The 24,269-nt window shown below is 40.5% G+C and overlaps 1 protein-coding gene across 1 annotated transcript in view; it reads left to right on the top strand.

Moving 5' to 3' along the window:
* tex264a (testis expressed 264, ER-phagy receptor a) overlaps positions 1–16,353 on the top strand; it is a 68,038-nt gene extending 51,685 nt beyond the window's left edge. The window contains exons 3-4 of the mRNA XM_034532371.1: positions 9,341–9,512; positions 14,955–16,353. Of these exons, the coding sequence (XP_034388262.1) occupies positions 9,341–9,512; positions 14,955–15,319 (537 nt within the window). The 3' untranslated portion in view covers positions 15,320–16,353. The remainder of the gene's footprint in view (positions 1–9,340; positions 9,513–14,954) is intronic.
* Positions 16,354–24,269: the final 7,916 nt, after the last annotated feature.

Here is a 24,269-nt window from a genome sequence, read left to right on the forward strand (position 1 = left end):
GAACAGCATTTCGGAGTATCCGGCCTTCTTGGAGTCGGTGGGAGGGGCCCTGGAACGGGCTCCGCCTGCCGACTCCATAGTTCTCCTGGGAGACTTCAACGCTCACGTGGGCAATGACAGAGAAACCTGGCGGGGCGTGATTGGGAGGAACAGCTTGCCCGATCTGAACCCGAATGGTGTTTTGTTGTTGGACTTCTGTGCTAGCCACAGTTTGTCCATAACGAACACCATGTTCGAACATAAGGTGGCTCATAAGTGTACCTGGTACCAGAACACCTTAGGCCGGAGATCAATGATGGACTTTGTAATCGTATCATCTGATCTGCGGCTGTATGTCTTGGATACTCGGGTGAAGAGAGGAGCAGAGCTGTCAACTGATCACCACCTGGTGGTGAGTTGCATCAGATGGCGGGGGACTCGGCTAGAGAGACCTGGCAAGCCCAAACGTGTAGTGAGGGTGAACTAGGAACGTCTGGCAGAGGATCCTGTCCGGGAGGTCTTCAACTCCCAACTCCGGAAGAACTTCTCACAAATCCCGAGGGAGGCTGGGGACATGGAATCCGAGTGGACCTTGTTCAAAGCCTCTATTGTGGACGCGGCTGCTCGGGGCTGTGGCCGGAAGGTCATCGGTGCCTGTCGTGGCGGCAACCCGAGAACCCGGTGGTGGACATCGGGGGTGAGGGAAGCCGTCAAACTGAAGAAGGAGGCCTTTTGGGCCTGGCTGGCCCAGGGGTCTCCTGAAGCAGCTGACGGGTACCGGCGGGCCAGAAGGGCTGCAGCGGCGATGGTTGCGGAGGCTAAAACTCGGGCATGGGAGGAGTTCGGGGAGGCCATGGAGAAGGACTTTCGGTTGGCCTCAAGGAAGTTCTGGCAAACCATCCGACGGCTCAGGAAGGGAAAGCAGGGTCTACCCCAGGCTGTTCTCATCAGGGGGGGGGAACTGCTGACCCGGACTGGGGACATCGTCGGGCGGTGGAAAGAGCACTTTGAGGAACTCCTATACCCGGCCAACATGTCCCCCGGAGAGGGGGCAGCGCCGGAAGACTTTGGGGTGGATTCACCCATATCCCTGGCAGAGGTCGCTAAGGTAGTCAAAAAGCTCCTTGGTGGCAAGGCGCCAGGGGTGGATGAGATCCGCCCTGAGATGCTGAAAGCGCTGGACATTGTTGGGCTGTCTTGGTTGACACGCCTTTTCAGTGTCGCATGGGGGTCGGGAACAGTGCCCATGGACTGGCAGACCGGGGTGGTGGTTCCCATCTTCAAGAAGGGGGACCGGAGAGTGTGCTCGAACTATAGTGGTATCACACTGCTCAGCCTCCCGGGAAAAGCTTTAAAAAAGCTCAGACCGCTTGTCAGATTCAAGACGAACAGTGCGGATTCCGTCCCGGTCGGGGAACAGTGGACCAGCTCTTTACCCTCGCAAGATTACTGGAGGGGTCCTGGGAGTTTGCCCAACCAGTTTACATGTGCTTTGTAGACCTGGAGAAGGCTTTCGACCGGGTCCCTCTGGGTTTTTGTGGGGGGTGCTGCGGGAGTATGGGGTGCCGGACCCGTTGGCACGGGCCATCCGGTCTCTGTACGCCTGCAGTAGGAGCTGTGTTCGTCTCCTCGGTAGTAAGTCAGACACGTTCCCGGTGGGTGTTGGCCTCCGCCAGGGCTGCCCTTTATCACCGGTCCTGTTCGTGACCTTCACGGACAGGATATCTAGGCGCAGCCAGGGGGCGGAGAGGATCCGGTTCGGGAGTCTCGGGATCGCCTCTCTGCTGTTGGCGGATGATGTGGTCCTGTTTGCCTCCTCGGACCGTGACCTCCAGCATTCACTGGGGCGTTTTGCAGCCGAGTGCGAAGCGGCAGGGATGAGAGTTAGCACCTCCAAATCTGAGGCCATGGTGCTCTGCCGGAAACCGGCGGATTGCTCCCTCCAGGTGGGGGCAAACTGCCTACCCCAAGCGAAGGAGTTCAAGTATCTCGGGGTCTTGTTCACGAGTGAGGGTAAGGTGGAGCGGGAGATCGATAGGCGGATCGGTGCGGCTGCAGCAGTAAAACAGGCGCTGTACCGGTCCGTCTTGGTGAAGAGGGAGCTGAGCCGGAAGGCAAAGCTCTCCATTTACTGGTCGGTCTACGTTCCAACCCTCACCTATGGTGACGAACTCTGGGTCGTGACCGAAAGAACGAGATCTCGGATACAAGCGGCCGAAATGAGCTTCCTCCGTAGGGTGGCCGGGCTCAGCCTTAGAGATAGGGTAAGGAGCTCGGACATCAGGGGGGAGCTTGGAGTCGAGTCGCTGCTCCTTCGTGTCGAAAGGAGTCAGCTGAGGTGGTTCGGGCATCTAGTCAGGATGCCTCCTGGACGCCTCCCATTAGAGGTTTTCTGGGCACGTCCAACTGGTAGGAGGCCCCGGGGAAGACCGTTGGACACGCTGGATGGATTATATCTCCCGGCTGGCCTTGGAACGCCTCGGGATCCCCCAGAATGAGCTGGAAAGTGCTGCGGGTGAGAGGGAAGCCTGGGTCGGCCTGCTGAACCTGCTGCCACCTCGACCCGACCCTGGATAAGCGGGTGATAATGGATGGATGGAACCATTATAGACCAGGATTCCAGACCAATTGACTAAGTGGCCTAGGAGCACAACAAACATGCTGCATTTTAAAACGCCATTCCATTCTGGCACCTTGTTTTTTAATTAAAATGCATCCTTAGATCTTATTATCTGCTCCATAGTTGATGCCCACTGAATCTTAGGGGTTGTGATGAAGTGTTGTAATTACTTTATTGTTGCCTACATGTTTCTTCCGCCTGCTTGGCCTACTTAAATTCAATTTAGTGAATTTATGAATTTCCAAAAATACCTTCTGGCGTCTCCTAGACAAATCCACAGGCCTTCAGTGTCCAGCTGAGTTTTATGCTCTGGTGGAGAGTGATGAACCTAACAAGAGTACAATTAATAGCAGAATGGTGCCTTTCTAGTTGTAACAAAAAAGTGTGAGCCTTTTACTTGCTGTAATAAAGTATCTTCCAGTTTGATGAGAAGTTATTGATTCCTGCATGTATGGTTGTTGAACTATCATGCAAAACTGTGGTGTGGAAAAAATGCTCTACTTCCGTTTGGAGAGATTGACATCAAAATCTGACATGAACCATTAATATAGATTAAAACAAATGTATATTGAAAAATGGTAAACCATCTAATTAAATCCTGTTATTGTTGTTGCAGTAAATATTATAAATGTGATGAGACTCAAAAGAATAAATTAGGGAAGAAGGACCCTGTACATTGTCAGTAGCACATCCACCCGTCAGTGTACATTGTTTAAGTTGTGCATGCTTTAGACCAATACTATACATCTCCAAAAAAAAATCTCACTCCAAAAACACAAATTCAGTCAGACTTCTTGATATTTGCTGCATTTTGCCCCTCAACTTTGTGAGAAGGCTGGCCTCTTGGGAGTGAGATTGTCCATAGTCTCCAGTCACGTTTGTTCTGGCCATCAGCCAAAAGAGCCACTCAGCTGTAAAGAAACAAAGAGATAAGGCATTAAAAGAAGAACGAAGCTAATGCACCGATCTTTGAAAATGTCTTTTAACCCACATCTGGAAGTGGAAGATTGTTTGCTTCAGTGTTATTCATCAGATCTGAGAGGACTGCATACATTTCGGTTATAAAAGGCTGCAATACAACATAGTGTCAGTATTGAGCTCTTCTGCTGTACTTATGGTTCAGTTACTCCGTAGCCATGTTTCTGTTTGAGGGTTAGTTAAGTGATGCAGTGAATCAAGCTCCAGAGGTGTTGTTATCTATGTTTATTGGTATTTATATTAGAGCAGCTGCCAAGGAGGCCAAAACACTATAAAGCCCCATGAGACCCTCACCCATATATGTGTCTGTGCCCCTCAACCTACCTTACACACACACACACACACACACACACACACACACACACACGCACACAATTCCTAGTACCATTATCATTTAATGAACTTCACAATCAACATTTTCCATTAAATGAGTTTGTGCAAATTTTTGCAAAATTTTTCATCTTTCTGTAAAGTTCAGTAGTCTGGTGTTATTTGGTTGCTTCTGTAAAAAGCTGTTTGGGTTCTGTCACCTAAATGACTAAGATTTGTGAATATGATGGAGCTCATTTATATTTTTATAATAAAAGTACTACAGTATTCCTGTGAGGCAGCTTGGTGAGCAATAATAGTAAACACAATTGATTTAGTGGGAAATGACTGTGTGGCAGTGGGGTGTGGTTAGGCTCAGCTGCAGAGTGGGTGGAGCGGGGGTGTGGTTCAGGGAACGGTGCCGGAATGATGTCTAATCAGCCTCAGCTGGAGCTGAGGGTTAATCAGGGACTGAGAAGTGAGAGGCGCGAGAAGCCGTCATTCAGCCGTCATTCAGCTGTCATTCAGCTGTAATTCAGCTGTAATTCAGCTGTAATTCAGCTGTCGTGTTAGACTGTATGCCAATAAAAGGTTTTGGGAACTACAACCAGCCGTGTTGCTGCCTCTGTTCAGTCCGAGACTCACGGGATAAGGGGGAACTCGTTACATACTGCTTGTATCTTCCACTGAAGGTAAAAGGTCAACTAAAGCATCGTACCCAGGGGGTGCAAGAGATTCAGTGTCTTGGTCAAGGACATTTCTGCAGAACTTATGCTTTTACCTGTGTCCTTCGGTCTGTTATATAACGGTCGCACAGCTTTACAGCTCTTTCTCACTTACTCTTTCTGAGATTCTGTTAATTCTTTACTGTTTCTATCTATCTAGATGATTAGAATTAGAATAAAACCCTTCTAGGATAAGGCATCATAGATTAATTGTGTCTTAATCAGCCATCATAGTATACATACAAATTAACTAAATTTGTCAAACCTGTCATGTAATGCAAGTGCTTAGTGCTTAGAGAGGCTCACAAACTAAACTACACTCTCTGATTTCTTTAATTAGGATACTTTCCAATACTGAGCAGCTGTTATGACACACTGCAATGAAATCAGGTGGTGTTGTTTTTGGTTGAAATTCATACCTGTGAACTTTTTAGCGCTTAATTGCACATAATAAAAAAATATCCATTTTTTTTGCAGGTGCAACACCATATGCTTGGGAATATTATCTTCAAATAAAAGGCAGTGTGATTCGCATGTGGAAATAAAAGGAAGAATGTTTTGTATAAAAATAGGATCTCATATTCTCCACCAATTCAAATGCAACATGTTTAATGGACAAAACTTCAGTGCAGCAAGGTCATTAATTATTAAGAGTGAGGTTGCATAACATAGAGCGAAGGGCCAGGACTGAAAGACCCATTTTGTAGAACCACTACAGTCTTAGGAACAGACATTAGGTAATGATCCGTAATTTATTGGTGCTGATACCAATTGGTTGTTCACTTGCTGATTCTTTGCTGGATGATGGATCAGTGATGAGAGAAGTGTGACTGAGTCTCTTATGAGGTGACAAAGAGGAACGACTGACCTGTTTTTTGACTTTTCAGTCTTTTCCTTTGTTTCCTGCAGGAAAGCACATTTCATTCAAACCCAACAACCCCCAGACACAGACGCAGGTTAAGTGGATGCTTGTTGACTCCATGATAGGCTATAGGGAAATAGATGGCACCCAATCAGACAGTAGACAGGCCAGAAAAGGGCACGGGGAGGAAATGGAACATCTTGCTTGCTTAAAACATGTACGCCAGGAGTGAGTTTTTATTATGATGGGGACGGTTAATCTATCTTCTATTTCTTTATTAATTTCACGGGTGAGAGGAAATATGAATTACTGGACAGTGAAATGTGCCTTCTAAAGATGAGACCTGCTTTGATCAGCTTACCAATGTTTAATAATAGATGTTGGTTGTGTTTTTGGCTCTCAAATAAGACAGTAAACAAGGACAATTCAATAATAAACTAACTAATGATAATAATAATATTAATCTAAAATAGATTTTGGACTTATGTGGATAACTTGTAAGAAGGAAAGAGCTTATTTTATGTCCTATTTTATGGCACAACGTAAGATAGTGACTTTGATTCAGTAATAATATATGACAGTGCACTAAGCCCCGCCCCACATACAGAGGCGAAGTCACTTCCTTTCCATTATCCCCAATGAAACCTTATTTTGAAGGAAGAAAAAGTACAGTAGTAACTGTCAATTGTGCCATGAATTGCTCATATAATGTTTGTCAATTTTAAAGATAATTTAGCATTTAAATAAAGTCGCAGTTTGTCATAGATTTATCATTGTATGTTCTATATCCAATACAATCATCATATGTGGAATTCATGGCACAAATTTGCCATTGAATACCGTAAGTAAATTGGGTCCCGTGGTGATCAACCGGAAGAGGACTTCAACTCTATAATTACTGTTGCTATGCCTGTCAAACGTCTGGCTCTCTGTCAGCACATATGCAGTTAACAATATTAGCGGTACCACTAGAAATGTTTGACAAAGGACTAAACAAGAACAATTCATTTATCGTTGCCTTTAAAGACTATAACACTCATTAAATATTCCAATAAATGCTTAATACAGAAAAAAGGCAGAATTAAAGTTGGAATATTTGAAGAGGTTGGATGGCAGTTTATTTATACGCATAGGGCTTGTATACATTTTTGCAACAATTCAATTCTAAACACACATGGAGCTAGGAAAAATATATATAAAGTACCATCTGTTTTGAAGCAATTGATCCTGCTAACAATGTGATAAGAAATAACCTAATATGGAGTTGCAGAGTTCTTTGAAACACAACAATACAGTTACAATAATAAAACAGTGATCATCTCTTATGCTTTATAATACATTCCTCCAGAATATTCTTCATGATATCCCTTATTAATTATCATATCTTTCTTTAGGTATTAATTTAAAACATAAACTTTCTTATTTACATGGTAAATCAAAATAACCTATTACAACTCTACAGTATAAATATTTGTTATTTCCTGTGCTGAAGGCAAAAATCCACACATGCAGCAGGCCATGGAGTGCTTCATGGAGGGTTTCATCTCTACCAAAGATGATTGGAGTTTTTGAACGCTGAAGTGACGCGAGCCAGACACGTCTGCAGACTCTCTTAGCTTTTTTTTTTTTTTTAAATATAAGAATAAATAACAACTTTGTTACATTGTTATTTTACTCAGTGGGTGTGTACTCGTGAATATGTTAATGTCTTGACTTCAGTGTCACATTTGTCCTTTTTATTTTCACCCATTCATTTGGTTAAGAGTTGTCTGTACTTTTGTTGCCTGTGATTGTCGGTGCTGCATTGGCTAATGGGTTCAACCAATCATAGTACACTAACGTTACTCCCGGTAACTCTTGTGCTGGGAGAGTACCTACTCTGAAATAGGAGCTACACAAGCCCCTTAAAAGAGCACAACGATAGTTCTTAGTTCTTGAACACAATAAAAAGGTCAGAAAAAAAGTCCCAACAATGCCTAAAAGTAGGTGAGTTCATGATGAGTCCTTTCTCCCTGGTCGATGGTGTGTTCATCAGTAAAATCACCTGATATAGTCTCTGGTGGAAAATGTGCAGTCCCTGCTGGCACGAGGGTTTAATAAAGAGGATATGATAATTATGAACAAGTTATTGTTTTAACAAGGTAAAGCACATATATTGGTACATATCTTTCTCACATGCTGTTGTATTTCTCTCAGCTGTGACAGTTTCCCTTGGAGACTGTGTGTGTGTGTGCACCTACAGAATAATGTCTTTGTCTAGATTTCAGCTCATTATCGAGGCAGGTTCAAGGAGATGGGTACTCATTTGCATAGCCAGCTCTGGGGCTAGAACCCCTGTCTGTGGCAGCCAGGTGATTCATACCAGCTAGCACAGTCTTATTTTGCAGAGGATTACATTAAAACCAATCAATCATCCTAGATCACCCTGACCCAGAGGAAAATGAGTCAGTTGACTGACTGGTGTGAGACCATCCAATACGTTTTGCCCTCTCGGAATAGGCCAGAATAGACATATTTGTTGCACAACCACGGCACAATTGCAAGGCTGTACAATGACTTCAATTTAGAGACGAGACATTTATGCAATTCTGAGGACGTTCACGCAGAGAGGCCCACACCATAAAACCATAACAATTCCATTAAAGGGAGGGTTATATTGCATTGTAGGGTGTGATCTATCTATAAACATAAATATATGTTGTAAAAACCAGAGGAGCCCCCAAACCAGGAAAGGTGTAACATAAAAGGACTATTTAACAGAAATAAATGTTTTTTTCGGGAGCAACTTTATAGAAATTAAACATTCAGTTTTACTTTGCAAATAGTTAAGAGCAAGTACAGTATCTGTGAAAGAGAATGGAGTCTTGGAGAAACTCCTCCTTAAAACAAAGGGCTTCAGGGCTCTGCGGACCACATGTCTGCAGCAGGCCTTTACAGAAAACAAGCCCGCTCCAAACGGGCATGCATTCCGAACAGGCACTGCACTCGTTTGATCAAATTGAAGAGTAAAGCATACTAAAGTTGTGAAAATTGTATATCAATTAGACTGCTTGAGTTAAATATACTACTGTCAAGCCATTTGGGTCATGAATTCCTGCATAGTATCTCACACTAAAACATAATGTGTCACTTTGCGGCCGATCATTGCTGAGACCGGCCTGTGCAGCTCACCCGGGCCTCCTCCTGCTGCACTCTGACGGCCTATTGAAGAGCTCACGTCTCTGCAATCCCTTGAGGACTATATAAAAGCATAAAGCAAAAATGATGTAATGTTTATGTCCTCTTTAGAGAAAATATGGTATAATATTTATAAACTCTCCACTTTCTGCACACTCCACAGGAGGGTGCAAGTGTAGACACATAGAGGTGAATGGTAATGCAAATGTAATGAGTGGACATTTTTATATTAATGTGCCAAAGAAATAGTGTTAGGTCAGCAAAGTGAAGACCTTTTAAAGCTACATATGGCTGATATTTTCTGCTTGTCTGAGATATTCTCTCACCGTCATCTATGTTGTCCATATTATTGAGTGTGCGAGTATGAAGCAGTTGATCGAGCAGAATGGCAGGACCTTTCATAAGCACACTCCACACATTTCTACTTTAATCTGTTAGTTATTAGTTGCAGTTTTATAATAATTTCCATATTCGTCTCTTTCTCTTTCTAATCCCAGCACGATGTAATTATGAAAGTTAACACCTTCATAATAAGACGGCCCTGTAAAACTTTGTGAAGCTGTGTTGTGCAAACTTAAACTGATATTCAAGCCTCATCTCCTTATGTTTTTGTATGCATTACTACAGAGTACACACTGTATAACAATGTGTCATGTCATACATCTAATTGTCCACTTTTTTCCTTCACAGGAGAGGAAGCTGTGTGCATTCCCGACTATTGAGATCTGTAGCTCAGATGTCATCAACTATATGGTTCCACTGTCTCGCCAGACAGACTTCTTTGTTCCAGAGATGAAGGAGGAGGTTAAAACAGATGTTAAAGAAGAGGACTCTGATGAGGACAGAGGAACTGACATTACAGGTAATGTGTACTTTGTTCATACAGCGTAGTCTCTCATAGCCAGACCTATCGCCACAGCGCTCTATCAGTGCAAAAGAAAAGTCTGGTTCCACACATTGTCTTTCTGGTATAAGGGGGGGGAAAAAAGCTCTGACTAGTTTGTATTTCTTTAAACCAATCACATTTGTCTTAGTGCCGCTAAACACATGATACACTGTTGTTACTGAGCCCTCATTAAGAAACCAAAAAACTTAATTCCAGATACTAAAAGAAATGTCTGTTTCACTGAAAGCAACAATTAAAATAAGTAAAAACATTCATTGAGGATTATTAAAAAGACTGAAGTTGTTTTTTGTCGTTGTGTTATTTCATCTTATTGCAGTTTAATAAAGCTTGTTGATAAAAACCCAGGTTTCTGCTCTATTGAGACTATAGCTTATGAAGAAAACATTAAGAAAATATGTGGCAACTTTTATTTTGTTCGACACCCTTGAGTCCTCACAGAGAATATGTGATATATGGGACTCTGTCATTTTTATATCCCTGGAAATAAATGTCTTCAAGCACAATGTCTTCTCTGCCGCTACTACTCTTTCAAACATGCTGCACCTAAAGTCTGGACCCATGGCAGTATTGACATTGTCATTGTACAAATCACTAGACAAAGAAAATGGTATTGGTTCGATGGGACAGAGTGGGTGGAGGTGGGCTAATTTACATCAGGTGCTGTCATACTGATCTTACATTATGTTACACCCCCTCGTAAATGCAGTTTAAATGTGGACTGTACTTGTACAGCGCTTTTCTAGACTTCCGACCACTCAAAGCGCTTTAACGCTACTTGTCATCATTCACCCATTCACACCCATTCATACACGCCATCGAAGCACAGTGGCGATGCCTGAGACGAGTAAAAGCCTTTCTTCAGACAACATCAGCACAATTGTCAGGTGTATGCTGTCAAAAGACAATCTGTCATGGCTATTTACAATTATACAATTATTATTAATTAGTTTGTCAATGGTTTGTTTTTCTAACAAATGAGAAAGTTAATAAGAACAGCTTGATACATTGTTACTATGATAATTCAGATATTTCATCAGCGTATGAATGAGTGGGAATAGGTAAATGATGACATGTACTGTTAAAGGGCTTTGAGACTAGAAAAGCACTATACAATTACAATCCATTTACCATTTACTATTTAAAGGCGGAACTACAGTAAGCATGCAGAAATGTTCTTTAACTGATGGACATAATTGATATCCTGATGATAAATCACCTGAAAGACTACCGATTTATCTATAATCTAATGATAAGTCAAATTCTTGTTCATCACATGGAATCAAGTAGTGGTAATATTACAAAAGAGGAGCTTTAGATAAACACAAGCCTTTGGGATCACACTTTAGATGATTGTTTCTAAAAACACTCCTCATATGCTTTAGGCTCTGTTTAAAGGAATGTATGTATGTTCCTTTGGAAACACTCATCGCCCAGGGCCTCTTTATTGTTCACAGGAGCGCTGAGAGGGAGCTATTGTGTGATTGGTGGTAGCAGAAACATAAATGGAGTTTCAAGAGTGACCACATTTCTATTGCAAAGTTTGCAGTACCCACTTGTGAAATTGGAATGTAAACTTATCTTGTTTGTTTCTTTCAAAGTGTTGTTGAATGTCTTTAAATCTGAAGAAGCTGTTGTTCTTAGCTCAGGTATTATGTGTTCATATGACAACCAGAAGGCAGGAGTATGAATGACTTCCTATTTGTGTGCAGTTTTCCTACACCATGGCTGGTATGTGTTTTTTATTATGTGTTAGTGTAGTACATGAGGTTTAGGGCTGGGTGGCCACTATACGAAATGGAGACTGTGAGTGTGTTTCTGTTCCCGGATACAGCTGAACTTTCTTAATGAGAGACGGATCAATCAGTGGATCTATTTGTCTGGCAAGCCAGTGGTGGAAATCCTGCTCCGGCAACTCTGAGATTGCCTTAAACTTTTCATCCCTCAACTCCAGTTTCCACATTATAGACATTATAGTCTTGACCATAAAGTCTGCTTGTGCCCGGACATTTGTCCTGTTTATATGTTTACAGGACACTGAGAGCAAGTAAACACAACAAAGTGAAAACACTTTTATGATAATCTGGTGATCACAGCAGCCACTGTTTGTGCTGCGAGTTGTTATTCTTTTGAGCACGGGCCAATGTAGCTATGTTTTGATGATTGTTACATTTGATGCAACAAGCCCTAACCCTATTGACTAAGAAGAGACATGAAGTGTGTTTGCATCCATCTTTTATGCGCCCGAAATTAAAAAAAGAAAAGTCTACACTTGGCTGAGGTGGAAATGTGGTATTTCATTGAAAGCAAAATGCAATAAAGTGCAATAGAAACAGAATACATTATGATGTGAAGTATGTGAAAGTCTTTAACATGTTCATCTCCACTGTGCAAAGAAGATACAAAATAGAGGCAGCCAGAAAGATCAGACATGTGTGGATTGATGAGGATACTTGAAACAAACACAAATACCACATTTACCTCCACCAAGGAGGTTATGTTTTCGGTTTGCTTTGTTTGTCTGATTGTCAGCGAGATTATGGAAAAAAAACTACTGGCCCTATTTTTATGAAACTTGGTCATCGGGGCTGTATCACCCAGGCCAAAGAGAAACCCATTCTATTTTGGAGAAGATTGGTCTTGGTGGAGGTCTGCACTCTCCGAGTGCCCTTCTAGTTACATCATGTTTGCCACACCATTTTTGTTTGATTGAGGTTTGACTGATGCCCTTTTAAATCGTCAAAATGTGCACTAAATTTGGATGGAATTCTTTTTGGAAACACACCGTTTACCATCACATGTACAACAATATATGTTCATAATTACATGCATATAATGCTTCTTCCTCCCAGCCCTAATTTGTAAACAAGAAGATCCATCTATTGTATCACCTCTTAAGTTTCTGTGTATGCACTTTATTGTCGCACTTCTCTTACCTTCCACTCAGAATCTGATTCTCCAAACTCTCAGCATGCCTCTGCCCTATCAGTCTCTAATTACGTCTTTAGAAAGCCTCTCATCTGTTCCAAAGAGTTGGAGGAACAAGACTTTGATTCGCTGCTAATAATCCCAATGGGCCCAATTTAGGCAAATGTTATCTAAAAGACTTTCAGAGGCACAGCTGGCTTTAACCAGGGTACCAATTTCAGGGCTTCCTTGCAGTTGTAGAGGAGGTGAAAGTTGTCCAGTGTGTTAAGGCTCTTCCTTGGGGGTCCACCCGATTACCCTAAATAAACCCATTATTTCCTGTAAAATTCCTTGTATTGTAAAATGAGTCTCTCTGGAGCTGTCCTTTTTACTGCACCATGCAAATTAAATAAATAACTAACTAAACTCCATATGTATTTTAAAGCAATACATCTCTGTCGCATGACATTCACACCAGACCTGATCCACTGACGACCGTACCCAATGGTTTTGTTTGAACTTGCTAGCTAATCAACAGGCCTATAAATGGATATTTTAATTTACCTAAATGGACGTCCCATTTATGATATTCTTCACTGTTAACAGGATCAGATCTGTTGGATGTGATAATTAGATTGTTGAGTGATGTTGAGATTCGAATGACGGAAAAAGAAAGACTGACCTCAGCGCGGAGTGCGGAGACTCCCTGTTTATTGTATTTGGGTCCCAGATGACACATTTAGTGCAAACACACTTTGATGTGTGGATGAGATTTATTTGGAGTGTGAAAGCAGCAGGAAAATGGCTCGGACAATAGTGTGTTGGTGTCCTGTGGGATAGTCAAGTCAAGTTGAGTTAGATTTTATTTATGGAAAACACTTTATATGCTGTTCATTCCAAACCAAATAAGACATATAAAAAGTGAAAAGTGTTAGTATACTACACAGGTACAGGAGAGGCAACATTGTCAAACAATACAATTACAGTCATAAATTGGACAAATGTGAACCCAGAATTTGTCATTGAGGTTTTAAACCTGCTTTTTTCAGAGCAAATTTTGGCACATTATTTTCTCTGGTTACTGAAGTGTCTTCTAGAGGAGCAACAGTTTAGCTCACTGATTATTATTTGTAGGTTGGAGACGTGTTGGGCTCATAACATTTTAAGTCCTGATTGTAATTGTAATGGGCCTCATATCCGTCATGTGTTTCCCATGTTATAGCTGTGTTATTATAATAATGTTTTCATCTTTTGACTACCTGACACACAGTGCTGTTGTTTTTACAAACCATAATTCATTTCAACCTTCCTGTAAGATTTTCATATTACTGACTTGTCCTGCAGTTACTGTGTTTCAGCTCACAACATTACAGCTATACCTTCTAGTTGGATTCCACACAACAAATAACAGTAGTAAGAGATAATGAATGGCTATTCGGTAACAGAGAATTATAGCTCAAAGGGCCAGTTAGAATCTGGTTTAGACTGAAAGCATGTGGTTGAGGAATTCACCATAAATTAAGCTAATGGACATTGTTCACAATGATTTCAGATATGTGTTATGTGCTGCAGACGACGGCAGAAAATCTTCTGCAAAGTTAGCTTTGTAATACAGGAACGTTAGGCGCAAGTAATGTTGCTAACATAGCTATGACTCGTCTTTCAATTATATGAAAGATCTTTTCCCTCTTCAACAATAATAATCGGGTTTGTCTGAGCTCAGCTGGCACATAGACTCTCGAAGAGCTTTAATAACCAGGTTCAAGCTGAAGAGAGCGTGGGTTTTTTCTTATTATTGTATTAAAGTGACTTAAATATATTGATTTGGTGAATTTTATGTGGCCAAAGAATCATAAAAGTTTCATATCACAAACATTATTATACCTAGCTTTGATCAAAATATGGCAGAAAAGGATAATGCTTATACACACACATCTTTACACCCTTGCATCATCTACAAGGAGGTTTATGACAAAGTATAATGCTAATGTTGGTGAATGTTATTATTAACCTTTGATTCTATATGAAAATAATTGTGCTTTTAGCCATGCATGAATCCCATGACCTCTAGCGCCACCATGATGTTGATTAGTGGGTTTGAGTGGTTTTGCACTATTGTCCCAGAGGAAGAATTGTAATAACTTTGGTTATCCACTGCCATTTTATCTGATTACATTATTAGGTCAAAATGTTCATTTGTGAAAAGGTTTATGACTCACTATGTCCAATCATGTCTATTATGTGTGGTGAACATTTAGGAGATACAGTAACCATTATAGGGTATTTAAAGCGTTATTCTTCATTGTGCTCTTTTGAATTGTGGACATGGTAATGACTTATTTACAGTGCCACCAAGGGACATCAAATTAGGTTATAACAAATCAGCACACCTGTAGTTCACTCTAATTGAGTTTTGGTTGCCTGTAATTTGTTTTGTTTTTTGCAAACTCGCAAAGCCTTTTTTATATGTGTCTATTTCCCACATTGCTGCAGGTGCAGACTCCCACAGTGACGTGAGCTCAGTGAGCGGCGGTGTGCCCTGGGACAGCAGAGAGACATCCCTGGCTGCTTCCACAGCCGCCTCCCTGGCATCTTCTCTGCCTCTGAGGGACGTAATGGATGCAAATGAAGACATTAAGCATAGGGACAACAGCGAGAGAGGCTCAAACGAGTCCATGGGCAGCGGCTCGTCCTTTGAAGAGCTTGACATGGATCAGGAGGAGCAGGAGGAGGGAGAAGAGAGGGAGGAGAAGGGAGATGGAGATGAGGCGGAGGTCCCTGAGGGTGAAGATGCAGCTAGAGAAGCAGTTGAACTGGTGGCTGAGAAGAAGAAGCCCGTGGGGGATGGAGATGAGTAGGGTGGATGCTGAAGAGATAAGAGATGAGGCCATGTAACACTGGCATGCTCAGTTGTTACTGGTTATCTGTCATGTAATCTTGTTGGTGGTTCTAAAGCTCTTCATGCCATGATCACAATGCCGTATTTCTGCGCCTTATAATTATGTTCTTCTACTTTTTTTTAAAGCCTGTACCTTTTGTTATAGTGGAGTAACATTTTTCTAATTCTTTTTTTAAGTTCCGGATTCTATATTTACACTGTGTCGGGACAGGACAACACACAGCCCCATTTGCTTAAGTCTTCTTGAGTAAACCTAATTTTCTCTGCACATGGTGTGCAGCAAATGAGAGCCAAGATTTGTTCAACTCTATATTTCATTTCAAACTGTAATCCTTTGTGAATCCCTGCCATTCCTGTTCAGATTAGAGGTGACACTTCAGTTTAAGATATATTTGATTAGAAGGACACTGACGCCAGATAACCTGCATCATAATATAGCATATTTTTGCCTGTGTGTGAAAGTTGATAATGTACCCCACTTTGAAGGTTATGTTTGAGGATTTTTATGTAACGTGTTGGTGTCTTGATATACCGTAATGATGGAGTAAAAATGTGCAGGAGCTAATGCCGTAGACATTTTGATGGACCTAATTAAGTGTGTTACTCTTTTTTTTTTCTTTCTCCAATTTGGACAATATACTGTAGATCCCACAGGGGGGAACTGAGGCAGAAGAAACACCAGTAACTTCACAGTAGCCTCCAAACCACCAGGAATATAATTTAAAATACAATTAAAACGTGTAAACTTTTCCTCTTGAAAAGTGGAGTGTACAGAACTTTATTGTCTCACTGTGCTCGGATAATTGCTTTATTTTGTGAATGTAATGTTGTCCACTCTACAGTTCTGTTTGTAGCCAAAATTCCCTCTCATCCAGAGACTAGTTGTGATATGTTTGTAGGTTGAAATTGCTGTAATGTACAGCACATTGCCATGGTTGTGTCTTTCTGTCTGTATTACAATTTTCAAATGAAAAGTAAAGTCGACAAGAAGAAGTTGTGCTTGGATTTTGTTGCACACAAAAAGTATAAAACTCTTATTCTATACAGTTGTCTGCATTAAAACTTAAAATTGAAGCCACATCATTACTGTTATACTTATACGAAAATTTGTATCCCTTTTTATTTGTCTGTATCCCAACCGAGAAATGTTACGTGTTAAGTGTGGGTGGCAGTGAGACACATTGTTGTCTAAAGGTTAGCGCCTAATAACTTATCAAGCTCTCTCTTAAGCGCTAACTGCTTTCATGGTTTCACATTGTAATGACTGTCTCTTGCCGCTGCTGCTTTTGGAAAGGCAAGGACATGGAATTTAAAAGCTTAATAAAAGAGAAACTTTCAAGAAAGAGCCAATAATGGCATAATTTATGTTTCTGTTCAGAAAATTAAACAAAGCTATTTTAAGATTTTCCCTGACACCATTACAATATTTAATCAATTATACCTTTATTTAACCAGGTAAAATCAATTGAGAACCAATTCTCATTTTCAATGATGACCTGTCCAATGCACACAAAATAAAACAAATATGGAAAGCACAAACACTCTTAAACAATTTTTTTCACAATGTTATTCTATCCGAATTCCCCTTCGCAGGAACAAAGCAGCATTTGAATGAGAGGTTTGGCATTTGTGTCGCAGTTTATTTAATCAGCTGTGAGGACAGCAGCAGAGGGAGACTATGCCTCAACACACTATTTATGTGTGATGGACACAGCCAGTCTTCCTTAATGAGCATAGTGACCTATACGTACAAATGTTTTTATTCAACCATAGTATGTGCAGTTATTTCACTGATTAATACTGCATTAACCAGAGAGAGAAAAAAGTCCTTCTTTCTTCTGCTCAGGCCAAAAATAATAGTGGATATGGGTTTATCATACATATATCATATATTACAAATATATTAAATCAATTTGAAGTCATTTAGATTAGAAACTAATTATTAATTACATTCTCAAACAATATTTCGACATAGTTTTTCCACACACAAGCAAATTTAATTACATTTTTTTAGAAAATGTCCAGCACAATATATATTAATGTTATTAATAAAGCTCTCAAATGTCTGTATGTTACTTCAAAATGAAGGTGCAGAAAAGAACACAATCTTCAATAGCACAAGATACACAAGGTGACAAATCAGAATATCATTTGGAAGAATGGTGATTGTCGAGTTCATCACTATCAGAATCCAGGCTAGCATTGAAAATGTTCTTGCACCTTGGTGTGGGAGAACCTTATACTTCATGTTGTATGTTTTAATGTAAGCCTACATCTCTACATGGTTCTGTTCTTGCATGTCTGCAATGTAGAAATGAAGCATCTTCTCTCTTGTTGGCTATCTAAGAACAAATCATTAGGAACTACTAACATATCACCCTGATTGTTCATTCAGACCTCAGTCAAGTTATAAAATATCTCACCTAAACAGTCTGTATTGTGATTAGACTATGAGATTGGTGGCTGTATACATGCCTACAGAGGTGTGATCCGTCTGCAGGGACAGATGCCCTCACCGCATGTCTGTTGCACTTTCAGTTTTCAATCCTGGCACCACAACCTTTGTCCAAAGGCAAACATGAACATCAGCCTGGAAGAGACTTGCGATGACACACTGGGTCAACCGCTGATTTGATTAATTGTGAAACCCACAGGGGTGTTTTGCAGCTTTGACAGGGTACTATGCTTCCCTATGATGTTAATTATTAATCTCATTACATTTTTTTTGGGGGGGGGGGGGGGGGGGGAGGGTCTCAACATTCAAAATAGATGCTCAACCATTGCGTGTCCGAAGCTGCTTTCGGCAGTAGAGGAAATTAAGGCTCACAAAGCGCATGTCCCCCTGTGCATCTCTGTACCATCTGGGACTGACCTCACACTCTGCCGTGACGTGTCGCAACTTGTTTGCGGGTCCCAAAAAAATGTCCGTCCCTGAAGATGAGCGGTCTCTATCTTGAACAAATAAAGGGAGCGACTCTTCGTCTCCACGTCCGATTCAACAGCTTACAAACTAGAACCAAGCGGCTGAAAGAAATTTTCCTCCATGCTCTAAATTACCAGACTATCTCCAGGACTGTTTATGCGTGGATCAACCGCGCCTTTGTTCAAGTGTCCAAACGTTTTTTTTTTTTTTTATATATTGCCAGTTACTGAAGATTTTGCATAGCCTGCTTGAGTAACAGGTAGAATTTAAACTTTGTGTCAAATTGCCGGATTTCCTGCGCGCTATAGCCGATAACCTGGCATCCTATCAGGCTCATAAACGTCACATTTGTTTTTCTAGATTGGTTTTAACATTTATATTTCCACACATTTGATGCTCAAACGCGTGAACGCTTTGTTCCCCCCCCATCAGAACAATGAAGTGGGCGTCAATTACATATGCTTAGGAAATGTGATTTGTTTTTTAACCGCTGTCGGGATCCGACCTCCAGGTATTCGGTCAGGCTCGTCGTTGTAGTTTGTGGGGGTTATTTCAGCACCACGGACAGCTCCTGGCACGCGACTCGGTTGCACGCGGTTCAAACTTCAGGCAGCGACACACTCGCCTCCTCTTTTCATTCATTCATTCTTCCAGCACCACTGTAGTTCACATCTCCGGTAGTTTGAGGCTTAAACATCTCAACACTGCTGCAAAGGATATGCCTCGGGTCTGCACGCTCCATTCATCACACGGCAGCGCTGGACACTGAGGAAACCTGCAAGTAAGATATTTGGTGTGGTTTATGTATCGACTGATTTGTACATTGATGAACTTCTACGAGCTGGTTTGTAGTGAGGGACATCTTTTGTATTCAGGTGTTGTTGAGAAGTTGACCTCACCTTTTATCTTTGTAGTTTACATGCTTAAAGTATATTTGTGTAATCTAAAGACTAAGGGGATAGAGGGATAGTTACGTAATTTGTCAACATCAGGCACTATTCGTTTAGTTTTTATTGACACTATAATTTTTACATTCCGTATAATGATCACATTGTGCACAGCCATGTCTACAACCCTCCACATGTGCGAGGCTGCTGAAAAACTACTAAACAGGCTCCGCAGCACACGACAAAAAACATATCTCCGATCTAGCTTATTTGGCAAATAATTTATTATAAGAAAAAGTCAAAAACTTGTTTTGGAGGTGTTGTAGAGAAGAAGATGGTCTTCATAAACAAGGTTTATCGTTTGGTTATGTTTTAATCGTTGGTATCATTTCTTAATAGTTTGTTTTATTTTTGTTGTCTTTTTCATCCCGAGATAAAATAATAATCCGAAATGATGGAACAAAATCAGTGCAGATTAGCATCATACTGTTGAAAAGCATGAACACAGTGAGATTGTGTGCTATAGATGGAGGGATTCTCTGTAATCCTTCGATTATCATGTCATTAGGAGTTCAAAATACATATTTAAACACACTAGGAATCTAAATGAAAACCCCAAGGCACAACTATTCGGAGGCTGTGTTACTAATGCTGGACAAATTCATTATAAGGGAAGCAAAATGTACTGTTGATGCTTCCTCCAGTCCCAGAGGCATCTGTGCTGCATGTTCAGCCGATACAACACACTAGAAACACCATCAGAGTGTAATCAGTTCATCCAACACAGTTATTGAATTAATTATCACAGAAAGAAAGTATTTTAATGATCATTATAAGAGTTTCTGATTTATTTATTTATTTTACGTCGTAGAATTAAGCATATTTACAGTGTAAGTTCTCCTTCTATACGACTGAGAATCTAAAATAATGTGCGAGCCCAGCGCTCACTGCTGAAGATGTTGATTACAGTCATTTATTCAGTTCATGCTGACTGAAGAAGACCATACTCCATCATCTAAGTTTAAAGAAAAAAAAATAACAGGAGGAGTTCAGGCTGTCTGACCTGTGCTCCCTACGCAACTTTTGAGTTGATGCTAAGGGGACTCATTAACAGTGTGACATGCGGATGGGGAACTGTGTTAATTATTTTGGGTGATGGACGGCCAGCTAGGCAGCAGCATGTTTAGAGTTTTGGAACAAGCAATGCAAAAAATACTCATCATTTGCAAAGAAAAACCAAAGCAGGAAATGCTTTTTGTCTAATTTGTTCAATTTAAGCTTGAATTTAAATGCCTGATCTTTCTACAGACAAGACAAGTCTGTTTTTACAGCAAGCCAAGTAACAAGTTGTTGTGGGTTGTTTTATACAGAAAGACAAATGCAAAATGACAATGAAAGATAAGAAGTGAAAAGAGTACTGGCCGGTTAGATGCACCGAATGAATGAATGAAATGTTTTCAATCTGTATGCATTGTGTTTATTCCCCCCTTCCCCCCGATACATTTAATTTGAGATCAAACATACTCGTTCAATGAGTCTGTAAAGTCCACCTATACTTCATTGATGATGCACTCCTGATAAAATCATGGTCAAATCACATATTAAACAGAGAAAAAAACTCACCAAGTATAAATGGTTAAAGATAGCTTTACTCAGATGAAAGCAGAGGAGCTTTCTAAATGATGTTCGTATGACTCTTAGATCAAAATTAAAGGCTATGCACTGACTGCAAATGACTAATTCCTATTTTACATTATTTGTGTGTGAGACATTCCTCGGTGAGTCCTAGGTCAGCTGCATCAATAATCTCAATTGTGAGTAATGATCAACAATTGTTAATTTCTTTAGTTTGCAAATCTTACTGAAATAAATACTGACTTCAGTCAATCTAACAGGATTAGTGGCACTCAAGAGAATCGTTAATCAAATTAACAGATTAACAGATTAACAACGGATATAGTTTCAAACTGTCCAAGAAATGTCCACGTCTAAAACGACTAAATGTCGTGAGGTATTTTCCATTCTTTAATAATATTTTGGGCACAAAGATGAACATTATATTCTGGTTGCCCCTATCCTAGATATATTTCTGAGGTGTATAGGCTAGCAGTCAAGTTAGTGGAGCTCAACATAGACTGCATATAAGAAGTGGACGTACTCACTGTAATGTCATCCATTGGTTTGTGGACTAAAGCTTTGAAGCCTTGAGTTTGGCACCGTCATAATGTTGGTATTTGGCTTTCTCCATCTTGCTTTCATCCAACCAGAAATGAAAGTACAACCGAGTACAGTGTAGTTGAATAGGATATTTCTAGGCCAAAATGTTACAATTAACTGAAAACACACTGTGAAAGTTGTACGATGAAAAACACCGACAATTCCCAGACCCGACAATGCCGTGGTAGCAACCTGTCAATCACAAAGTAGCCCTGCCCTAAAGCTTGCCCTGCTTTATGTATTTGTCTAAATTGGATCATCATTTACTAAATGAACATCATGCTGTATTGAAGAAGACTTGAATCTAGCAAATGAGACCATAAACTCATGTTTACAGTGTTTACTGAGGTAGTAAATCAAGTGAGAAGTAGAGTAATTTTCTCATAGACTTCTATACTATCAGATTTAATTTTGCAACCAGAGGAGTCGCCCCCTGATGGCTATTAGAATGAATGCAAGTTTGCGGCACTTCCGCATTGGCTTCACTTTTCAGACCTGGAGGTTACACACTAGAGCCCAAACTCTTGTTTTAGAAGTACCTCGAACCGTGGTGGCAGCTGATCGGTGTAAGAAAGGATTTTGTTCTAAAATGATCAGCTTTGAGCGTTTTGAGACCCAACGTTGATGCAGTGGTCCCCAACCCTTTTTTATGCCTTAACGTTGCACATTTCTAAATGCAGAGCATATCTATTGACTTCACACAGCTCTTAACATGGCAACAGCTGAGCCGTCGGCTCGCAGCTAATGATGCTACCAACGCTGACACTGCAAACACCAGTACCAGTGCTGTTTATCTGAGAGGGAACCGGAGGGTGGCCGCTCGAACATTTGCAATGCCGCTGTTAGTCGGAACGGCGTTATCAGGTGTATTCGCTGTGCAGCGCAGAGCGGCGTCCAGGAGCTAGAACGCAGAGGTAACAACTGGATAACAACACACACAGAGGGACTGACACACAGACCTCATTCTTATAAAAAATATAATATCAGAAGAAAAGAGCAAAAGGGAATACAGATATTCTCTGAAATAAAGTTGTAAATACCACTATGTAGTTTTGCATGGTGGTGTTCATCCAAACATATCACGGCTCAGTCTAAATGCAATTAAACTTTCATTTTGAAAAGGTGCAGAACTAATATCAGTGAAACTGACATTTTCAAAACCAATCCTTACTGCTCTTGGATATAGTTTTTTTCAGTCATGTAAATGATGCGATTTACAAAAAACACAGAACAACTAAATGTGAGGTCTAATCTTGATCATTTTAATTTGCTTAATAATATCTATTGTCAGTCAAGAAACAGGACTTCTAATGATTTACCCCCGCCCCCCCAAATGGTGTTTCAGGCCACTTTCTTTTAACAGTGTGATGGTATGATGATGAATAATGCAAATATACAATAAAAACCTCTAAAACAAAAGTGCCATATACATCTATCACTGTGTTCCGGCCAATCACAGGCATGGCAGTAATGATCTGTGAGAGACAAAGACAGAGGATGAATGTTTGATGAGGGAGGCAGAATGGGGCTCCTGGGAGGTGATGGGATCGTTGAGCACATGGAAGGGATTCCCCTTTTACAGGTGGAGGGATAGGAGAAGATAGATGAGGGTATTGAAGCATGAAAGCATAGATAGAATGAGATGGATTGTGGGATAATCAGGAACTGAATATGAGGTTTGTTTTCCATTTACTGACTGTCATAGCTGATACAACAGTAAACCCTTACAGCGAGCCTCCCAATGGATGCTTAATTGCTGCTTTGTAAAAATACTGTGAAATTTCCTCTTCCGATATTCATACCTCAAGGACCTCCGCGCTCTTGATTTGCTCCTTGTATAAATGACCTTATCAGGAAAGGTCAAAAGTTGTATTTTTGGGAGACATTTCATTGTTTTAGTGATGTAACTTCAATGGATATTATTGATCCAGTCACATTTTTTTCAACATTAATTGGACTGGATTTAAATACTTGTAGTAGTCAGAGATGATCCATGTACGTAAATATAGTATCTGCCATCACTATATTCCAAATGCTGTCTTTTAAAATGTAACAGCCCACCAATTGTGCTACAGCTGTTTGTTACTGTCTGAATGAGTCATTATGAGTAATTCCAAAGAGGTTTAGTGAGAAATACGCACACGATATTTTGATAAAAGATGAAAATGCATCCAATATGATGACAAACATGGAGTGTCTAAATGACTATGATGGCCAAATTAAAGTAACTGAAATCAGTAGTATTCAATAGAATACAGGTGTGATGATCTGCAACTCAAATGTGTATTTTCTCCTTTTTTCTAATCACTAGTCCCACTCTCTTCCAATTCCCTAATTAGTTTGACAAAAATGTGGTCAATATGAAAAACATCTTTAAAGGATGAGGCTGGAAGTATTCTATATTTATTTTAGTACATCTCATAAAAAGACCAAAACACAGCATGCAGTAACCTTAGACTTCTCTACCCTATCTGTGACTCTCTGTGCCGGGCCTATTTATTCCTATTGAATCTTTAAAGGAGAGATATTATGCTAAATTGCAGGTTCATACTGGAACATGTTTACATGCTTTAGTTTTAAAAAAAACACATTATTTTGCATACTAACTGTCCGCATGTTCGTCTCATCCAGCCTTCATAATAATGTGCCTTATTTTGTAGATATACCACATTCTTTACATCAGTAACAGCACTTCCGTGGTTATTTTAACCGAAAAAACAATCTCTTCGAAACCTAAGGTTTGTTGCCTCAACCTAACTTAATATTTCACGATCTATTCCTAAACCTAACCAAATAGTCTTTTTGCCTGAACCTAATTGAGTTTCCTGTGTGGACGGAAATTTAATTTGAAAATATTGTATGCATGTAACGAGTGGAAATTT

The sequence above is a fragment of the Cyclopterus lumpus genome, chromosome 5 (assembly GCF_009769545.1).
Source record: "Cyclopterus lumpus isolate fCycLum1 chromosome 5, fCycLum1.pri, whole genome shotgun sequence".
Taxonomy (NCBI): Eukaryota; Metazoa; Chordata; class Actinopteri; order Perciformes; family Cyclopteridae; genus Cyclopterus; species Cyclopterus lumpus.